Source organism: Cygnus atratus, chromosome 2 (assembly GCF_013377495.2).
Source record: "Cygnus atratus isolate AKBS03 ecotype Queensland, Australia chromosome 2, CAtr_DNAZoo_HiC_assembly, whole genome shotgun sequence".
Lineage (NCBI taxonomy): Eukaryota > Metazoa > Chordata > Aves > Anseriformes > Anatidae > Cygnus > Cygnus atratus.
In genome coordinates, this window is record NC_066363.1 from 69,767,075 (window position 1) to 69,784,395 (window position 17,321).

Here is a 17,321-nt window from a genome sequence, read left to right on the forward strand (position 1 = left end):
GTGTTCACATATGTCCTGGTTTCAGGTAGGACAGAGTTAATTTTCCTCCTAGTAGCTGGCAGGGTGTTATGTTTTGGATTAGGATGAGAAGAGCGCTGATAACATGCTGATGTTTTAATTGTTGTAGAGCAATGCTTACACCAAGCCAAGGACTTTTCAGCTTCTCGCTCTGTCCTGCTAGCGAGCAGGCTGGGGGTGCAGCAGGAGCTGGGAGGGGACAGACCCAGGACAGCTGACCCAAACTGGCCAAAGGGGTATTCCATACCATCTGACCTCATGCTGAACAATATATAGGGGTGGCTAGCCGGGGTGGGGGGGCCGGCTGCTCGGGGATAGGCTGGGCATCGGTCAACGGGTGGTGAGCAATTGCATTGTGCATCACTTTGTACACATTATTACTATTATTATTATTATTATTATTATTATTGTTATTATTTTTCCTGTCTTAATAAACTGTCCTTATCTCAACTCACAGGCTTCACTTTCCCGTTTCTCTCCCCCATCCCGGAGAGGGAGGGGGGAGGGTGAGCGAACGGCTGTGTGGTGTTTGGCTGCCAGCCGGGCTAAACCACAACAACATACTTGCATACTGTGGGGTAACACCAAATGGCATATACAGTGCAGGCAGTGCTCTCCATTGCACCCCCCAGACATGGGGATGACTATATCCTTTGATAATATGCTCAAGCATTTATTTTTGTGTTAAAAACAACTCCCAGCAACTGAATCTGCAGCTTTCAGTTAATATGGTAGAAGAGTAACCTGGTTGTGCTCCATTTGTGCCACCTACACACCTTTTCCCTACTTCACCTGAGAAGAGAAAAGGAAGAAGGAACAACTATTCCACTAAAGGCACTCAGTGCACAAGAGGACCATCTCAATGGCAGATAAAGATTGCTTCTGCAAACCATCTTTGTGAACAGCAAAGTAATTACTCTTTGCCTTATCTAGGATGAGCAGTTCTCACTGTAAGATTTGAAATGGACTCTACAGAAAAAACAGGACACAATAACACACTCATTTACTTGTCACTTGTTACAAGAGTATCTAACAAGCTTTTCTGCAAGGAAATATTGCCTTCAAATCTAGCTTCATAAGTGACATGAATAGAAAAAGATAATTTTGTTCAGAAATGGTTTATGGAGACCTTCCATGCTCCTGGCTTTGCTATGGGGGCAGCAACACCCAGGGGATGAAAGTAGTAGTAAACTGTATATTCCCTCCAGTAATTTGCAAAAACATCATATGTCTATGTCAAAATATGTTAGGATCAGCTCTTCCACCTCCTGCCATTTCAGGAGGTTTCCACCCAGCTCAGACTAGTGATGACAGCTACAAATTCTGTCTTGCTGTGTCCTTGGGTCTTAGCTTCTCACCTTTAGACAAGCTCGATAAGCCTCCACTTTATCAAGATCCAAAGGAACAGTCTCCTCTTCAGACAGTCTGACTTCAAAAACTCTGATCACATCCTCTGTTTGTAGAATAAGCTGGAGCAGACACCTCAGTACATTCAAGCTACAATAAATAATACAACACAAGACAAATCCATTATGGACTGAAGCAGGAAAGGTGCTAACTCTAATTGGAAGTCATTAGTTAAAGAGAAAAGACAACACGGAAGAAAGTTCAGCGATACCCATGATTCTCTCTCCCCTTTTTTTTTTTTTTTTTTTTTTTAAGTCTTTAATAAAAGAGAAAAAATTCACTTAAGTATCTGTTTCTACCTACATAGAGAGCATTTGTAGGAAAGAAGGTGTAATCATACCACTGATAACAAAAGGCAGATTTATGGACTAAGAATTATGGAAGAAAGTGAATGATTTATTGATATAACCTCAATTTTCTTACCTGTCTAAGTAGCCAGCAGAAACACCATTAATATTCTCCAGTTTTTGAAATAAGGCATTTATCTCTGATTGCAAGTACACATACTTTTCACAGCCTCTGAAGTTAGGCAGCAAGTCCTTATGCTTATTGAGGGTTTCAGCCATTATTTGAGAGTCATTCTGCACACCCTAAGGAAAGAGAATACCTGATTTACACATTTTTGGTGGCTGAATGACCATTCTACAACACATAAGCTATTGGTCTCCTTATCCAAATAGTCTGGTCTTAACTAACCAGCTTGACTGAAGAATGAAGCAGTGCCTCGGATAATTAACATTCAAGCAGTGCCTCGGATAATTAACATTCTGCAGTTTCTATTTTGTACCATCCACAACAGGTAATACCTCTTTTTGAGCACCTCTTCCACTCTAGAACTCAGCTCTGTAGCAAGCAGGTCACAGAATGCCTTATTGCCAGCTACTCTCAGTGGACATGCCGAAGTCCTTCTTACAACCTCACTGCCCCCAGAAGAATTTCTCAGACCGAATCTGTTCCCTTTTCTTACTAATCTTCTCTTTCCAGTCTCCTTCAATAACTCTTCTTAAGAGTTGGAAGGGGGAGAGAATCTGTAAGCCTGAAGTATGCACTCGTATCCGACAGACAGCACTTCAACAGTAGCTGGCAATGTGGGGTCCTTAAAAAAGGATGTTAACAGTGATTTAACCTGGATGAGACTTAACATGAGCTCATGTCCACTTGACATCAGGCTTTTTGTACTCTTAGCTTGCCAGAATTAGTCTTCTAAAACACAAGAGTCAACTTTTTCTACTTGGGCACCTGGATAAGGAGCTAAACACCAATCCAAATATCATGGTTAGCTTCCAATTGAAAAATCTAGGCACAGGGTCTGGGTGTGTCTTTCCCAGCTGATCAGGCATACAATTGCAGTATGCTCTGCAGGACAGTCATGATGACATTAAGAAGATCAATGAAAAACATACATAGTTACCTCTAATTCCTGTATTCTGACTGAAAAGTCATGCAGAGCCCCTTGATCCACTCCAAGTGGAGCTCTTTGAACCATCCGTATCTCTGAAGATTCAATCTGACGCCGAAGTTTCTGAAGCTCCATCAGCAGCCAGGCCTCCTGTTTATCATGGTCTCGATTTCTCTCATTAACTATAATGGTGTTTGAAGAACCCACTGGACAGGTCTCAGTTGGGATCACTGTAAAATTAATTGTGTAAATGTCATCTGCCAGAGAACTGACCTCCTACACAGCAGAAAGCCAATGCAGTGCCAAACTGACCTAAGTACTGATTTGATTTGTAGAACTTAAAACAGATAGATCTGGGCCAGTAGGCAGCTATTTAAAGTAATGAAGTTTCCCCTTCAGAAAAAAATAAACTTGCTTCCTCAAATGCAGTAGTGAGGTTTTGCTTCCTAACAACTGAAAAAATAACAGACGGATTAAAACCCTCTCTTTTTCCCACCAAGTTCCATGAACTTCAGAGGACTATTCCCAGATTCACAGCCATAGAAGGAAGAAAGGAAAACATACCCCTCCCTGTGCATGGCCAGTTTTGTTTAACTGGTAGACAGCAATTACAGTTCTTGGACACGTTTCTGTCTATATGTTTATGAGAACTTTTTCACAAAGTGAAAATGCACCCCCTTCTCTTCCATTCCAAAGAAAGAAACCCAAGCAGTACAATATCTGCAAGAAAACAAGGGGACAACAGACCTGGTTGCGGCTGCCGCGGTTGATTTGGCAGTTGTATAATCAAGGTTTGGTAGTGCTTCTGAGCATCAGTGAACTGAGTCTGCATCTTCCGTTTGTCTTCATCACCAAACATCTCTGAGCCTTGGCTGTTCCTGAGGAATTCTTGATAATGGATCTCTAGGTCAGTTATTATTTTCTGGTAATCTTCCTTACGCATTGTTTTCAGCTGAAATAAAGAAGAAGAGTTCTGAAAAAAGGCAGCAACTGAAGAAGGTATATGACTAGTGAATTACTAAGGAACGTACTAATATACCTACAGAAGGGCAGAGGAACCTCATTTTAGAATAAAACCTACACAGGCTGCCTCCACAAGCATGGTGCACAAAGTGCCTTTTGAGCTAATCTATTCCTGTAAAAAAAACATTTCACAACTTAAGAATATTGCAACTTTGCCTTTTACTGTGTCTATCCATGCCCTTGCATTGTGGGAACTAGTACAGCAAGTATGTGGTAAGTGCCCTTAGCTGACCTTTATTTTTATCCATATCATGTTTCAATAGGAAAGCATTTTGCTTTTCCTTAAATAAAATGACAACTTCCATACCAAACAGCTTGTGCAACACAGCAAAAGGAAGGCACGTGATTTTGCAGAACATACAGCAAACATTGTTTGGGGTGGTAGAGGACAGGTCAGTGATGATGTCCTTGGTCCACAGTTAAGGCCTGATAAGAGTCTTACCTTAGCAATAGTCATCGCTCTGATTTTCTCAATGTCAATCATACAATAATGCCAAGATACCAGGCTCTTCATGTTGATGTACAGCTGATTCCACAGAGCCAGAATAGCTTCATAGTATTGTTCAATTCTGAGATGGAAAAGAAATTCCATAGTCAAAACCTATAGCATAGCTACAAAATATCGCAAGAAACATCCACTAGAGGTTGAGTGTGTTAAAGTTTACTCTCTACTAGAAAAAAATATGCAAATGAATTTATCCTTAACTTTCAGATGAATAAGTAGTATACTAATGAATATACAGCTAAAATTCCAAACTCTCTCCAGTAATTTGCTTAAGAACATAGGTATTGCTGCTAACCAGGGCCTGAAGTAATATTATACACATAATTCTAAATACCAGAAGACATCAAAAAGTATTAACTACAAGACAAACCAGGCTTTCAGACAGAACTTTGAACAATCAGGACGAGACTACGGCATGAGCACAACACCTGAGCTGGTTCCTATATGTTGCATTGACTCATAGATTTGCACAACACAGCACACCCTAAGTAGTAAGTCCAACAGCAGCAGTACATGGATATAGACCTACCGACTGCTCACTCAAGTTCATTTGCTGCATTGTGCAGACCTCCTGGCTCAGGTCTCTGTTAGCTTAGGGATTTTCTACACTGAGTACCCTTACACAAAGTGGCTATAAGAAGTGTGTTCCTATTACTGTTGGCGTCAAGCTGATGTCGTGCACATTTACAGAGCCTTGTGCCTGTTCTAACCTACGGCAGTTAGAGACAACTTTAAGACAGCACACATTACCAGGGATGAAAAAAGCCTTGTTAAAGTTAAGTTTTAAATATTTTTAAATCCCATCCTAGTTCCCAGCAAGTTTCACAGAAGTCATCTTTCTCAAGTTAAGAGTCTAATCCTTAACTCCCCACCCTATAAAGGTGGGTGGCACTATGATTAGGACACAGACTGAGCTTTGTGGTTGGCTGCTATTTTGAGCAAACCCTATCTACCCCCAGCGGCAGATGCACAAACCCAGGCAGCAACTCACTTTGTAGCAAGATCCACTGCTAATGGATTGGGTGGTGGGATGATAAGACTAACAGATGGCACCAGCATATCCACTCCTCCAGGGCCAGTCACTAACCACTTGCTGCGTTCATTATTGTCCTTCAGGATGCATTCATCTCCTTTGCGTACTGTTTTCTGTAAGAAATGCAGAAGAACATTTTTTTCCTTTAGTTAAGCAAGATGGGGTTTCTAGGAGAAAAGAAAGATGCATGTAGATCACAGAATCGGGAATGCTTCACAGCTGCCAGGTGCAGCTGTGAATCGTGGCTTCGTATTAGTGCAAGAGATCAGTAGAGATTAACCCATTCCCCCTGAATCTGGTTTCCATGAAAAGAAAATCCTGGAAGTCCAAGTGGGAGCCACAGAACACTAGGCAGTCGCCAGCTGATCATCAGACTTGGGGCTTGCCATGACATACAGAGTGGACACATGGGCACTGTAAGCTACGCAATCATTTATGTCCGTAAGCCACCCCACAGCAAGATGGAAGCAAAAGGATGTGCATCCATACTTGTGAGGGGACTGGGAGCAAGTGCTGCAGAGCTAGATCCACCAGCCACATCTGCCAGAAATTCTGACACCCTGCGGCCACGGGTGTGGTCATGGTGCAGCTTACAACCCACACGCATCCAAGAGGGGAAAGTTCCTCCTGTCATTTATCATGACAGGAGTCCCTCACTGCATCACACCTCTACAGCCAGCAAATTTTTGACATTACTAGCAAAAGGCCAGAGGCTTTGCTTTGACCTAACCATGCAGGATCTCTGGATTTGTCCGGGCTTATCTTCACCTGAGCAGATTTTAGCTTGTTTAACTGTGAGGACAATTGCCAAGCAGTCAGGTAATCACTGACTAAATTTGTTTAGCTTTGCTTACAGTAGCAACAAGTAGTTACTTTGTGTGCTTCTGTGATTGCAGAATAAAATGTGGTACAGAACACAGCACAAACCCCAGACTGTAAACACAAATCACAATGGTCAGTTAGCGGTCACTATAGGAGTGCAACCTAGTGAATCAGGTAAAACAGGTTTTACAGATAAAGAGCAGGAAAACTAGGTAATTGGGAAACAGCAAAGAAAAAGAGCAGAAAGAGCACGTAAGCAGAAAATGCACCTAAGCACGGTGTTAAGAAACGATGCAGAAATAAACCCAGGCATCTCCAGTACCAAAGAGGAAGAAACCACCACCATTAACTTCATATTCCTCCCTGCAAAGAGCTGGGTATGCAAATGACCGATTGAACATTCCCCCACCTTTTGTTAGATGAAGTGCTGACTTAAAGAAAATGATGAAAGAAAAGGGAAAGATGCTGGGAAGCATCTGTATAACAATTTTAACCCTATTAATAATGAGCCTTTCTTGTGCTAATTTGAACCATGAATGCTAACGCCATTTAAACTGGAATAATAATAATCATTTTGACTAGACATACTCAAACAATGTATGAGAATCCAAGTTTGTTTTTTTTTTCTGAAGAAACTTAAATGCTGACCAAAAGCAGACAAAAATGTTACACTTATCTACTCAGTAGCTTGATTACTAAATCATCTGCCACGTTTTAGTTTACATGATGTTCATTTCAGCCAAAAGGAGAACACATTACCAGATCTTGTTTGTAGTCACACAAAGCCTTTAGGATAATGGGCTTGTTACTCCGGTAGTCTGGGTTACGTGGCTTCAGCTGCACAATCTTCTTGGATTTATTCACCAAACTCTGCACTTGCCTCTTGTATTCAAGAATTCTCTCCCGTTCATTCTGCAAAGATTAATTGTATGTTAAAAACTCATTCTAAAAATAAACCACATTTAGCTCCCACTGCTTTATTACAAGAAGCATACATCTGGAGCTCACTGTAGGCAAAACTTCCTTTAGCTCCAGTGGGATGAGTCTTAGGCCTATAATGTGAAACTGCAGTTTAAAAAAAAAAAGAGAAGAGAAACAACAAAATAAATATCTTCGCAACTCCAGCAAAGACTATGTTGTTCTTCATACAGATCTATAAGATGGTTAAAGTGAGGTATAAGAAACAGGAACAAATATAAGGAATTATTGTAATATAAATGTTAAAAAAAAATAGCAACTACACTCTCAACCCTGACTTCATCAATTGCCCTTTATATCACTGACCTATTTTTCCTCATATATATTCAATTTGGAATTGCAGGAGGTAACTCTTGCTGAGCAAATTGCTAAAAACAAACAAAAAAAACCTTGAGTTCAGTCCTTTCAAAGAGACTACAGAGATATAAAATAACATGATGATGAATCATTTATTAAATGCACTTATCCTTTGAGGCAAAAATCTATTCTACCACCTATGAACAATAATCTTTCATTTTTTTAATTTGTTAGAAGGTCAGAAGCTTTGAAATTTGGTAGGCTCATTCCAGATTTAAAATAAAGTAAAATAAAATAAAAAAATCAACAGTTCTCAAACAATATTGCATAATTTAAGTAACACTGATCCATTTGTAGGCTATCCTAAGAAATGGACATGAACATACCATTAACGTTTCAAGTTCACGCAGTACTGTTTATCACCATTGCAGTACACATGGCTTAATACTTGGTATCTGAAGAGGGAAACCGATTTCCATGCAAGACAGAACATAACCTGTGAGTTGGGTGGAACAGTACCTCCAGCTCTTTGATCTGCTCCAGCAAGCATTGCAGTGACATGCTCTTATCACACATGAACTTCTTTCTGATGGAGTCTTGTAAATTCTTCAGATAACACTCTGTGGCTTGGGCCTCTTCAAAGAACTACAAGAAAAAATGGACGTGATTTCAGTTGCACACAGCTCTCACAAAAACGTCCACTAAAAAATACTGAATTCCTTTAATGAGAAATCCCAGTTCACATCTGCCAGGACAGTAGCATTTTCAACAGCATGATAACATTGTATTATGTCTAATTGTGCATAGATTTAGGAAGATTTTGACACAGGAAAAATACCTGTGGTGGGATTCCCACTTTTAACAAAAGTAGTGAAGAACATGACAGATCTCCTATGAACTATTCATCACATTCACAATCCATAAACTAAATTCTGAAAGCTCTTACGTCAGCATGTGTTGATAGCCCTGGAAATTCTTACACATTGAAAACAGCTAATACAGTTTTTGGTACTCAATAATGCTAGCAAGTGAAATGAGCTTTTTGAAATTTGCAAATTCTTTAAAAAAAAAAACTGCTTAAATACGAAGGGTTTTTTATTAAATTAATAATTCATGAATGCTTATCTAGTATAATTCAGTATAATTCAAAGTAAGTGTGAATTCTCCACATCACTACTCACCTGAAAGTAAGCTGCATTCTCTTTCAGATGTACATCAATGCATTTGGTGATCTGAAGGATCCAGCTCCACTGAGTTTGTAATGTATCCATGTAGGCCTAAGAAAAATAAAAATATACAGAACTCAAATCTTCACAGTGATCTCTCTCCCATACCTAGACTCAAGTACAATTATTTATGCTTTACATAAATGCAAATGAAATGTCTGCTAAAACAAATTCATGCACACCAGAATAATGCAACTCATGCAAATAGTTCCCCAACTTTTAAGTGTCTACCTAACTGAAGAGAGTCAAATACACGTTTGTGGGATGTGGAGAGAAATTTGTTCATGATGTGAATTTTGTCTGAAGTTCATGAGCAAAAGGGTGAAATACATAAAATAGTAGTGCAAATAAAGTATTTCAATTGCGAATTGTCATGTTCTCCTTCCAAGGAGCAGTGTCAAACACAATTGCTTATGATGGCTACTTTTAAATCAGAACTTCTCACATACTCCTTATGTAAATTCTTTAGAAAAGTACACACAACTTATTACTTCACTGCTGGAGCTTACAAGGATCTTTCCTTTAAGGCAGAAAAGGACCACAGAGGGAATTATGAATGGTGATTCTACACAACATGATAACAAATTACAAAATAAACGCGTTGAAAAGTGGAAAGAACTCATTTTTTCCTATTAGCTTCTTTCAGCTTCAGGGTTCTTATGCACACTTAAAACTACAACTACAGCATATCCTAATAGGATGAGATTTTCCAAATCGTTACAGCCTTTGTAATTGAAATGTAAACATATTTTTGCTATCATGGCTTGTTATATCTTGGCTAAGCTGTAGAAATGCACTGTAAATTTCAGTTGCAGAAAGTATTTGCACCCAGATTAAACATAAACTCTCAAAGGGTGTGGCTATCTTCAAAACATGCCTTCTAAGATAACAGAAGAATGACATGCCTTCCTACCATAAATTCTGCTGCACTGAAGTTAACTCACATGAGGTACAGCAATTTCAATATATTTAGACAAGTCCCTAAGCTCCTGTATTAATTTTTATATACACCTATCATCGAATTTGGTAGCAACGAGATCTCCCCCAAGCTGTTAAGAAGGCTGCAGTAGATGTGGCCAGGTTTGCAGAGGAAGGTAGTAATGTTTATTAGAGCAGTTCATACAGCTGGATGAAAAGGGACACGATTTTTGGCAACCAAATCCTTCTCAGGTCCAAATGCAGCATTTCGTTTGTGGACTTCCACTGAGAAGTTTTCCCACATAGCAACTAAAGGAGCAAGTTAAATCACATAAGTCTAACTCACCTCAATTTTGTCTGAAGCAGGGTGCTGGTTGAGAACTAGCTGGTCACTTTCCTGCTTTAGCTTGTTGAGTTCTTTTTCTTTAAGCTCCAGTTCACTCATACGTTTCTAAACAACCAAAACACAGTGTTAAACAAGCCTCCAAAGGCACGGTGCTTAGAATAATTTACTTAAAATTTTCCAGATAGTTATGACTCTGTGAAATTATCCCTGCTAACATTAAATATCAATTCTACTCTGTGCACTGAAGCTAAATATGAAGACAGCAGAATCAAAGAATGTAGTCATTTCAGTTCTAGTCTCTAGACTTGATGCTTCACAGAGCAAAGCATGCAGAATTTAGCCTTTCCTCTCAAAAAGGAATGACGGAAACAAGAATGATTGCATTTTGCAACATCCAGAACAACTGAACTTAAAAATAAATAAAAAATACATTTAGAGAATCCCCTTAATGGTGTGAACTTTCACTCCTTTTTTACTTTGGTAATCAGCACCAACATAGGCTTAAGAAACACACATGCTCAATTTCCTTTTGTAACCACAGAAGACAAGAAGGAGCAGTGCAAACCACCTCTGACAGTGCTCACAATGTGTTGCTGGCAAGACCATCATGGGAAGAGAGAGCAACTCCCTCCAGCATAGCCCTACTTCCTGGTGAAGAGATCAGTACCACATACAGAGATCCCTAGCCCCTGAGTAGTCATAACAGGGAGAACTGAACTGCTTGATTCAAGTCCCCTACTTTAGCATGTCAACAGAATGACTGTGTGCACAAGCTACATGTGATTACTGGTTCTCAGTGAACTGTACTGATAAGGTCAGTTTCCAAGGTCAAAAGAATCCACAAGTGGTTGATTGAGCACAATCTTCCAGTTCATGTACAATCTTGATTCAAAAGGTTGTCACACAGTACCTAATCTAACGGTGTTTTGACAAAAAAAAAAAAAGGTACTTAGAGAGAAGAAATGCCTGCCCTGTTCCTCCCTCAATATGCCAAAAGAGAGTCCACAGAAAGCAGGGGGAGGTTGTGCTGTCTTACAGAGAAGGCCTCCTGCTTCCTAGCGATATCTGTGTTCCTGTCACTCCAGTCGTAGAGAAGCTCCTCTTCCTCACAGTCATTGATCCACATGATCTCTCTGCTGGTGGCTTGGATGAGGTTCTGGAATTGACGGAGCTGATCCATTCTCTCAAACGAGTATTTCTGCAAGGAATTCCAGAGATGAGAAGCAATAAACACAGAAAAGCCTGTGCTGGGTGGAGAAGGGGTAGACAAAAGCATAGCATGCATATTTATGGTGTTTTGTTTTTTTTTGAACTAAGAATAACATTCAAAACCACACAGCTATAAAACCTATTGGCAATGGGTAGCAGATAACATGCCTTGATCTACAGAGCTATGAAACCTGTTGGCAATGGACAGTGGATAACGTGCCTGGATTTAAAAAATAATGGGAATCTGAAGTCACCAGCTTCCTAAAGCCATTTCAAACACAAGCGTAGCAGACATGTAGGCAAGCAAGCTAAAAGACATGGGGGAAAATACAAGAAAATGACTGAAACTTTAACATCACTGTTACTCGCATTTGCTGCTGACAGTATATCCTTGATGTTGTAGCAGCACCTTTTGCGCAGATGATGCTTCATGAAAAGATTCCTTCTCTGTCCTTGCACGATAATAAATATCCTGTTATCTGAAACATGTACAGGAAGCAGCTTCCAATTCTAAGGGTTACATCTACCATTTGCACAAGATTCTCAGTGTTTTACATGAAGACCCAACATGGACAAGATGCACAGCCCTAAACAGAATTTGGTTCTAAACAGCTTTGAGTCATTTTTTAAGCTTCTAATATAGACTAACTCTACTGCTACATTCACTCCCATTAAGGCAGTAGAGTTCTACTCTTCACCTGCTTAGTGACCAACCTCCTTTACCCGTTACAAACTAGAAACTTCCTGGTAAGTCAATTATAAACCAGGTAATGAATTAATCTCAAATTCATGCCTCAAACTAAGTCTCATCTAAATGACAAAACACTCCTGAATGGAATTAGTTATACATGCATCTATCATTTTGTTGAAGCTTGAAGTGTCCCTTGACTATCATACCAGTGTTAAGAAAGCAAAAAGCATTTATCATTGAGGGTATCAGATATGAACGTATCTTGTGCTCACCAACAGTCCTTCGTATTCTTCCTCCAGCTGATGAACTGCAGCCTTCTCACGCTGAAACAGAGACAGCAAATATTTAGTGTGCCTTCTACGAGTTGCCTTTTTGTGGGTACTTCCTTTACAGTGCCAGTACCATAATATTATAATTTCATGTGGTATTTTGGAAATGCCTGCAAGGGACATCGGTGAGCAGCAGATCTGTACCACTGGAGGGCCAGAAGTATAAAACCAAGGCTTGGACAAACTTATTTCTCACGACAATGTTATAAGCCAGGTTGAACATAACCCCTGTAACACAAAAACAGCTTCCAAAATTGGATCTCTTTACCAAACTCCTAGATAGCTTGTGGGGAACCACCTAGCCCTAGAGCTAGCTTTATGAAGACTGTGAAGTAATATAAACTATGATCCTGAGCAGCATGCTCCAATTTTTATTCCCATTTCTTTAACTGGGAACCTGCACAACCTTGGAACTAGTGTTTGATAGGGCTATATTATTAACTTTCTTATAAACAGAAGGGAAAAGAAAATAACAACCCTTCAGCTTTTCAGCTTGTCTGAGAAAACTAAGCTTCAGAACTGAATCCTTTTTCTTTAGATCCAACTCTCTCCCCGCTCATCCATTTGAGGAAGTAACAGAAAAGAATGGAGATGAAGTAAACATTCCTCCAATATCTAGTTGTTAGGGTGACAGCAGAGGTTAACCACTGCACTTTCACTGACTTCTTTATTCCAATCACAAAACCCAGAGTGGACCAGAAGCCTCAGAAGGGAGGGAGAAAAAAAAAAAAAGCCCTAAATTTAGCCCAGACTTTGGTCTTTTTTCACAAAAACTCCCTCATTACTCAAGGCTGTATTTTACCCACATTATCCTTTCACTTTCTTGTTTTAACATAAGTAAGTGAGAACAATCATTCTTAGCCATTCTTCTCACCAAAAATATCCTGATATTTATTTGCCAGGTACACAACAACAAAATGTTAAATAACTACTAAATTCTCATTATAAAATTCTGGGGAAAGAAGCGGAACACTGAATAATCATGAAATAATAAATACTAGGGTGGAAAGCAGTTGTTATGACATCAGTGCTTTCTGAAGAGAAGCTGAGCTGTTCAGCATTACTTGCTGTAGTCAAACACTGGCAAGCCAACAACACAAATCTAGATTAAGCAATGTATAAGGGAAGACAGTAATTACCAGGTCTGTTTTGACTTTGTCCAAGTGCCAGCGATAGTCTCCAATGGCATTATGAGTTCTCCTATGGTCACTAATTTGTTGCTCAATGGACGCTGCATCAAACCCCCATTTCACTAGCTCCATTTCAGACTAGGAAAAACAGACAGTATTTGTACTTTCATTTCCAAAAAGACATCATTTACATCAGAGCATCAAGGAATTGAATTGAAAGAAATGTGACCATACAACAAAGAGTAAAACTAAACAAAGGGAAATTCAGATCAGGGGTTAACAATTTCTTAAAATTGCCCTTGCTTAAACTGTGTGACAGGCTTCCAAAGTAGAAGAAACAAAGTAGAGAAAATATTTAAGTTGCTTAAAATCAGACAAGATGAAGCACACTCAGTAGTGTATTTCATGTTTACTTTGGACTAAACTGTGCTCTTACATTCTATAGTACAGTTACATTCTTATCACTCTGAAAGCAAATTGTGACTTCAAACACTACTCATGCAACTCATGTGAAAATGCACAGTTCTGTAGCCCAGTATACTACATTCCATTTTAATTACACCCATGCAGCTTCACTGACTTCAGTTAAATGTAGTCCAATTAAATGAAAAAAAAAAAAAAAAAGAAAAAAAAGAAGCCTATCAATGTATTAGATAAACTGAAAGGGCTATAGAATATGTTTGTTTTGCATTTTGGCAACATTTATTATAGGATGCTCAGTACAAATCTCTAGGAACAGCCTTAGAAAGAACAGTAATACAACTAGATAATTACTAACTTGAAAACTATCTGACTGCAGTTCTCTGTTTCATTATTTGCAAATATAAAATTCCACTGAATTCACAACCCAATTCCTCAAATTCCAAAGCACCTTTTATGCTGTGAAGACACAATCATAATCTATCTCTGTATGAATGCCATTGTGCACACGCACGCCGTAGAGAATTCGATATCTTATTCCTGGGTTGGGACTGAATTTAATAATTACCAGCCTGAAGCCAAACCTCTGAGTCAACGGATGTCAACAAAGCCTGAACCACACTCAAGCAAAAGGGTTCAAAGGCAAGACTGAAAATGTTCCAAGAAATGAAATGTTTTACATTCAGACATCTAAAAGTTACAGGACTTTGACCCTTCTCATTATATTTACAGTCTAGCTTGACTGTAGCAACAGCAGCAATCTTGGATGACTGCCAATATGTGAACAAAGGCTGTCTGGATTTCAGTTCACCTTCCCTAATTCTGCAATGGAAATTTGACCAACCTTCCTACCAGCTGATTCTCCTGTCAGCGAACCATCCAGGTATAGAAGACACACAAACACCAGCAGAAAAACACAGCTGCTCAGACTGTTTAACATCTCATCATGTTACTAGAAGGAATGTTATCTCAGCCCCACTGTGAGCAGATAGTGAGACACAGTGGGAAGAAAAGGTATAGGGAAAATTTATTTTGAACTTCGCAATAAATATATATATATATATATATGTATATATATATATATATATATAAAAAAAAAAAACACTCAGAAGCCCAATAGGAGGCTAAGCACTTACTGGCCTCACCTCCACTTTGCTTTATGGACTGAAGGGGAGAGAGAATGATCCTTTTGCTTTCATAGGAGCTGTTGTGCGTGAACACAACTTGCTTATGCTTCCTATGCTTAGCGAGGGGTGTCTCAGCTGGGAGGCATGTGGCATCTCTGGGAGGTACATGTTCCTCATCTTTCATCACTGGAAGAAGGCCCAGTGTCCGTCCAACATCACTCCTCAAACCATGGCAGGTCTAACAAATAGCCTGCTCTCCCACAGTATGTGAAGGGCAATCATACCTGCTGTTGCTTTACTGGCACAATGTCTGTGAATGTTAGCACTCAAGTGCATCTCCACTTCCCCTTCCTCTAAAATATGCCACGATATGGGAGGGCACTGGAAGACTAGACTACAACTGGCACTCACATAAAAGTATGGAAACTGTACAGAGCTCTCCCCTGCTCATCTGGTTTGCATAGAAGCCACCTGGTAAACACCACATGCAGATAACAATGGCAGAATCACTAAGCAACAACCTAATAAAGAGAGATAAAAATAATGCAATTTCAAATTACAGGGAGTCAGCAAATTGTAACTTGGGTCTCCTTGTTCTTTCTCCTCTACCTGTCTGTCAAAGTGCTCTCCAACTACAAACACAGAACTTCCACCCTAGCAGCACAAGAGCACTACAAGCTCTGAGTGTGTGTTTCTACTCCAGGTTACACCATCAACAGCTGTGGATAGGCAAATTTATTCTGTGCATGCAACAGATACACATGAAAATGCTGAAGCTGACTTATGAAAGTCTAGTCCTGTGGCAATCAACTGTACCTTCTGGATCCCATTGTGATAAGGATAGATTAGAGGGAGGACAACTGCAAAATACTGGACAATGGTTAGATCTGTGAAGCTGGTCTTATCTGTTAAAAGGGTTAAAATAAATATGAAGCATAAAGGAAATCTGTGGAAGGAAGGAAATATTGAATGTAATAATCTCTAACGCAAACATGCCAATGCCTTTTGTTATGTTAACAGCTGTCTCATTTTTGTTTTCAAATTTGACTTCCACTCTTTTCCCCTGCAAAAGAAGACTCCAAAATCCATTTTTGTATTTCAGTGGAAACTCACTATATGTACAATGCTGCAAATATAAGAGGGAAAAAAAGGGGGGGGGGGAGGAACTTGGAACAATCTACTACCATTTATTTGTACTTTTAATGTTCTAGTGGCAGTCAGAACATTATTGCATGCAAGGTGACATTCATCAGCAAAATCAGGTCTGAGCATTGTCTTTAGGTTTTGGAGAAATTTACCTTCTGCTGTCTCATCCAGTTCAAACATTCACTTGTGACACGTTTCGTATACTCATCCCAGCCTGAACCACTCTGAGAGGAGTAGCAACCACCACCTTTGGAGCTGGCCCTCCTGGCGCGGGGAACACTGATAGCTTTGTATAGGGCACGCATTTGCTCTTGAAGTTGAAGCAGCCTGAAAGGGAAGGTAACAGTTGGTTTCTATGAGGAAAACACACAGAAAACATGGGAACAACACAATTCATATCTCCGGCTGAATCATCAGGTATTCAGAAAGAAATGCTGATAGCATAGGCTGTGGAAAAAATACAGTGACTGAAATTTCACATGGACAACCAGGTTGTGAAATTCTGTGATAAATCACTGCGCAGCCTTTCTCCATGTTAGCATGCCCAAAACAAACTGATTTCATTCCACCTTATTGATTTCTGCCACAGCCTGCAACACCAGAGAATGTGAGCACTCCAGACACCACAGAATTTTATCTGTCACATTCCCCCCCCCCCAGCCCTTCCTTAGGGCCTTCCAGTACCTCTTCTGATACATTTCACAGGGCTGGTTCATCTGCCTTAGCTCCCTGATCAGCCCATCAAGGATGTCCATTTGGTCATTTGCCTGTGCAAAACATTCTTCCAGATCTCTGTTCCCTCTGATCTGGACACCATCCCCGTATTTCAATTCCTAAAATTAAAAAAAAAAAAAAAAAAAAAAAAAAAAAAAAAAAAAGAAAGAGGTGGAGATTGTTTTATTTAATCTGAAGCTTATACAGTGATTATTTAAAGAGATGTTATGAGGACCAACTATTTTTAAGAAGTATAAAAGGTTTCAACTGCTAGGTCGCCCATTGACAGTTTTACCTGGCAGAAGGCCATATAATAAATGATTCATAGTAATTTGAAAGTCATTATTATGAATAAAATACACAAGGAAGTTATTAAAATATAATACCAACAAAACATTTCCATAAAGAATAACAGGTCCTGATGGAGTTTTATTTCAGTGGAGCCAAGGATACACTCAGTGTGCTGAATTTTTAAGATCTTACATAGCAAGAACAGCTTTTGTGTTTAGAGGACAAGAAGCAGACACTCTGTCCTTGCTAGAGCTGGCGAATATTGCTCCTGATTTTACAGAAGTTTCTCCGA

At 39.5% G+C, this 17,321-nt stretch overlaps 1 protein-coding gene across 2 annotated transcripts in view; it reads right to left on the bottom strand.

The window, feature by feature from the left end:
* DSP (desmoplakin) overlaps positions 1-17,321 on the bottom strand; it is a 40,443-nt gene that overhangs the window by 12,686 nt on the left and 10,436 nt on the right. For both annotated transcript variants that reach the window (XM_035560343.2, XM_035560344.2), the window contains exons 3-17: positions 16,709-16,857; positions 16,177-16,351; positions 13,341-13,469; positions 12,145-12,195; positions 11,009-11,170; positions 9,973-10,077; positions 8,664-8,759; positions 8,002-8,127; positions 6,967-7,119; positions 5,344-5,498; positions 4,290-4,416; positions 3,572-3,776; positions 2,837-3,054; positions 1,849-2,015; positions 1,377-1,515 (exon numbers count right to left, since the gene is read on the bottom strand). In XM_035560343.2, coding sequence (XP_035416236.1) covers positions 1,377-1,515; positions 1,849-2,015; positions 2,837-3,054; positions 3,572-3,776; positions 4,290-4,416; positions 5,344-5,498; positions 6,967-7,119; positions 8,002-8,127; positions 8,664-8,759; positions 9,973-10,077; positions 11,009-11,170; positions 12,145-12,195; positions 13,341-13,469; positions 16,177-16,351; positions 16,709-16,857 — 2,157 coding nt within the window. The remainder of the gene's footprint in view (positions 1-1,376; positions 1,516-1,848; positions 2,016-2,836; positions 3,055-3,571; positions 3,777-4,289; positions 4,417-5,343; positions 5,499-6,966; positions 7,120-8,001; positions 8,128-8,663; positions 8,760-9,972; positions 10,078-11,008; positions 11,171-12,144; positions 12,196-13,340; positions 13,470-16,176; positions 16,352-16,708; positions 16,858-17,321) is intronic.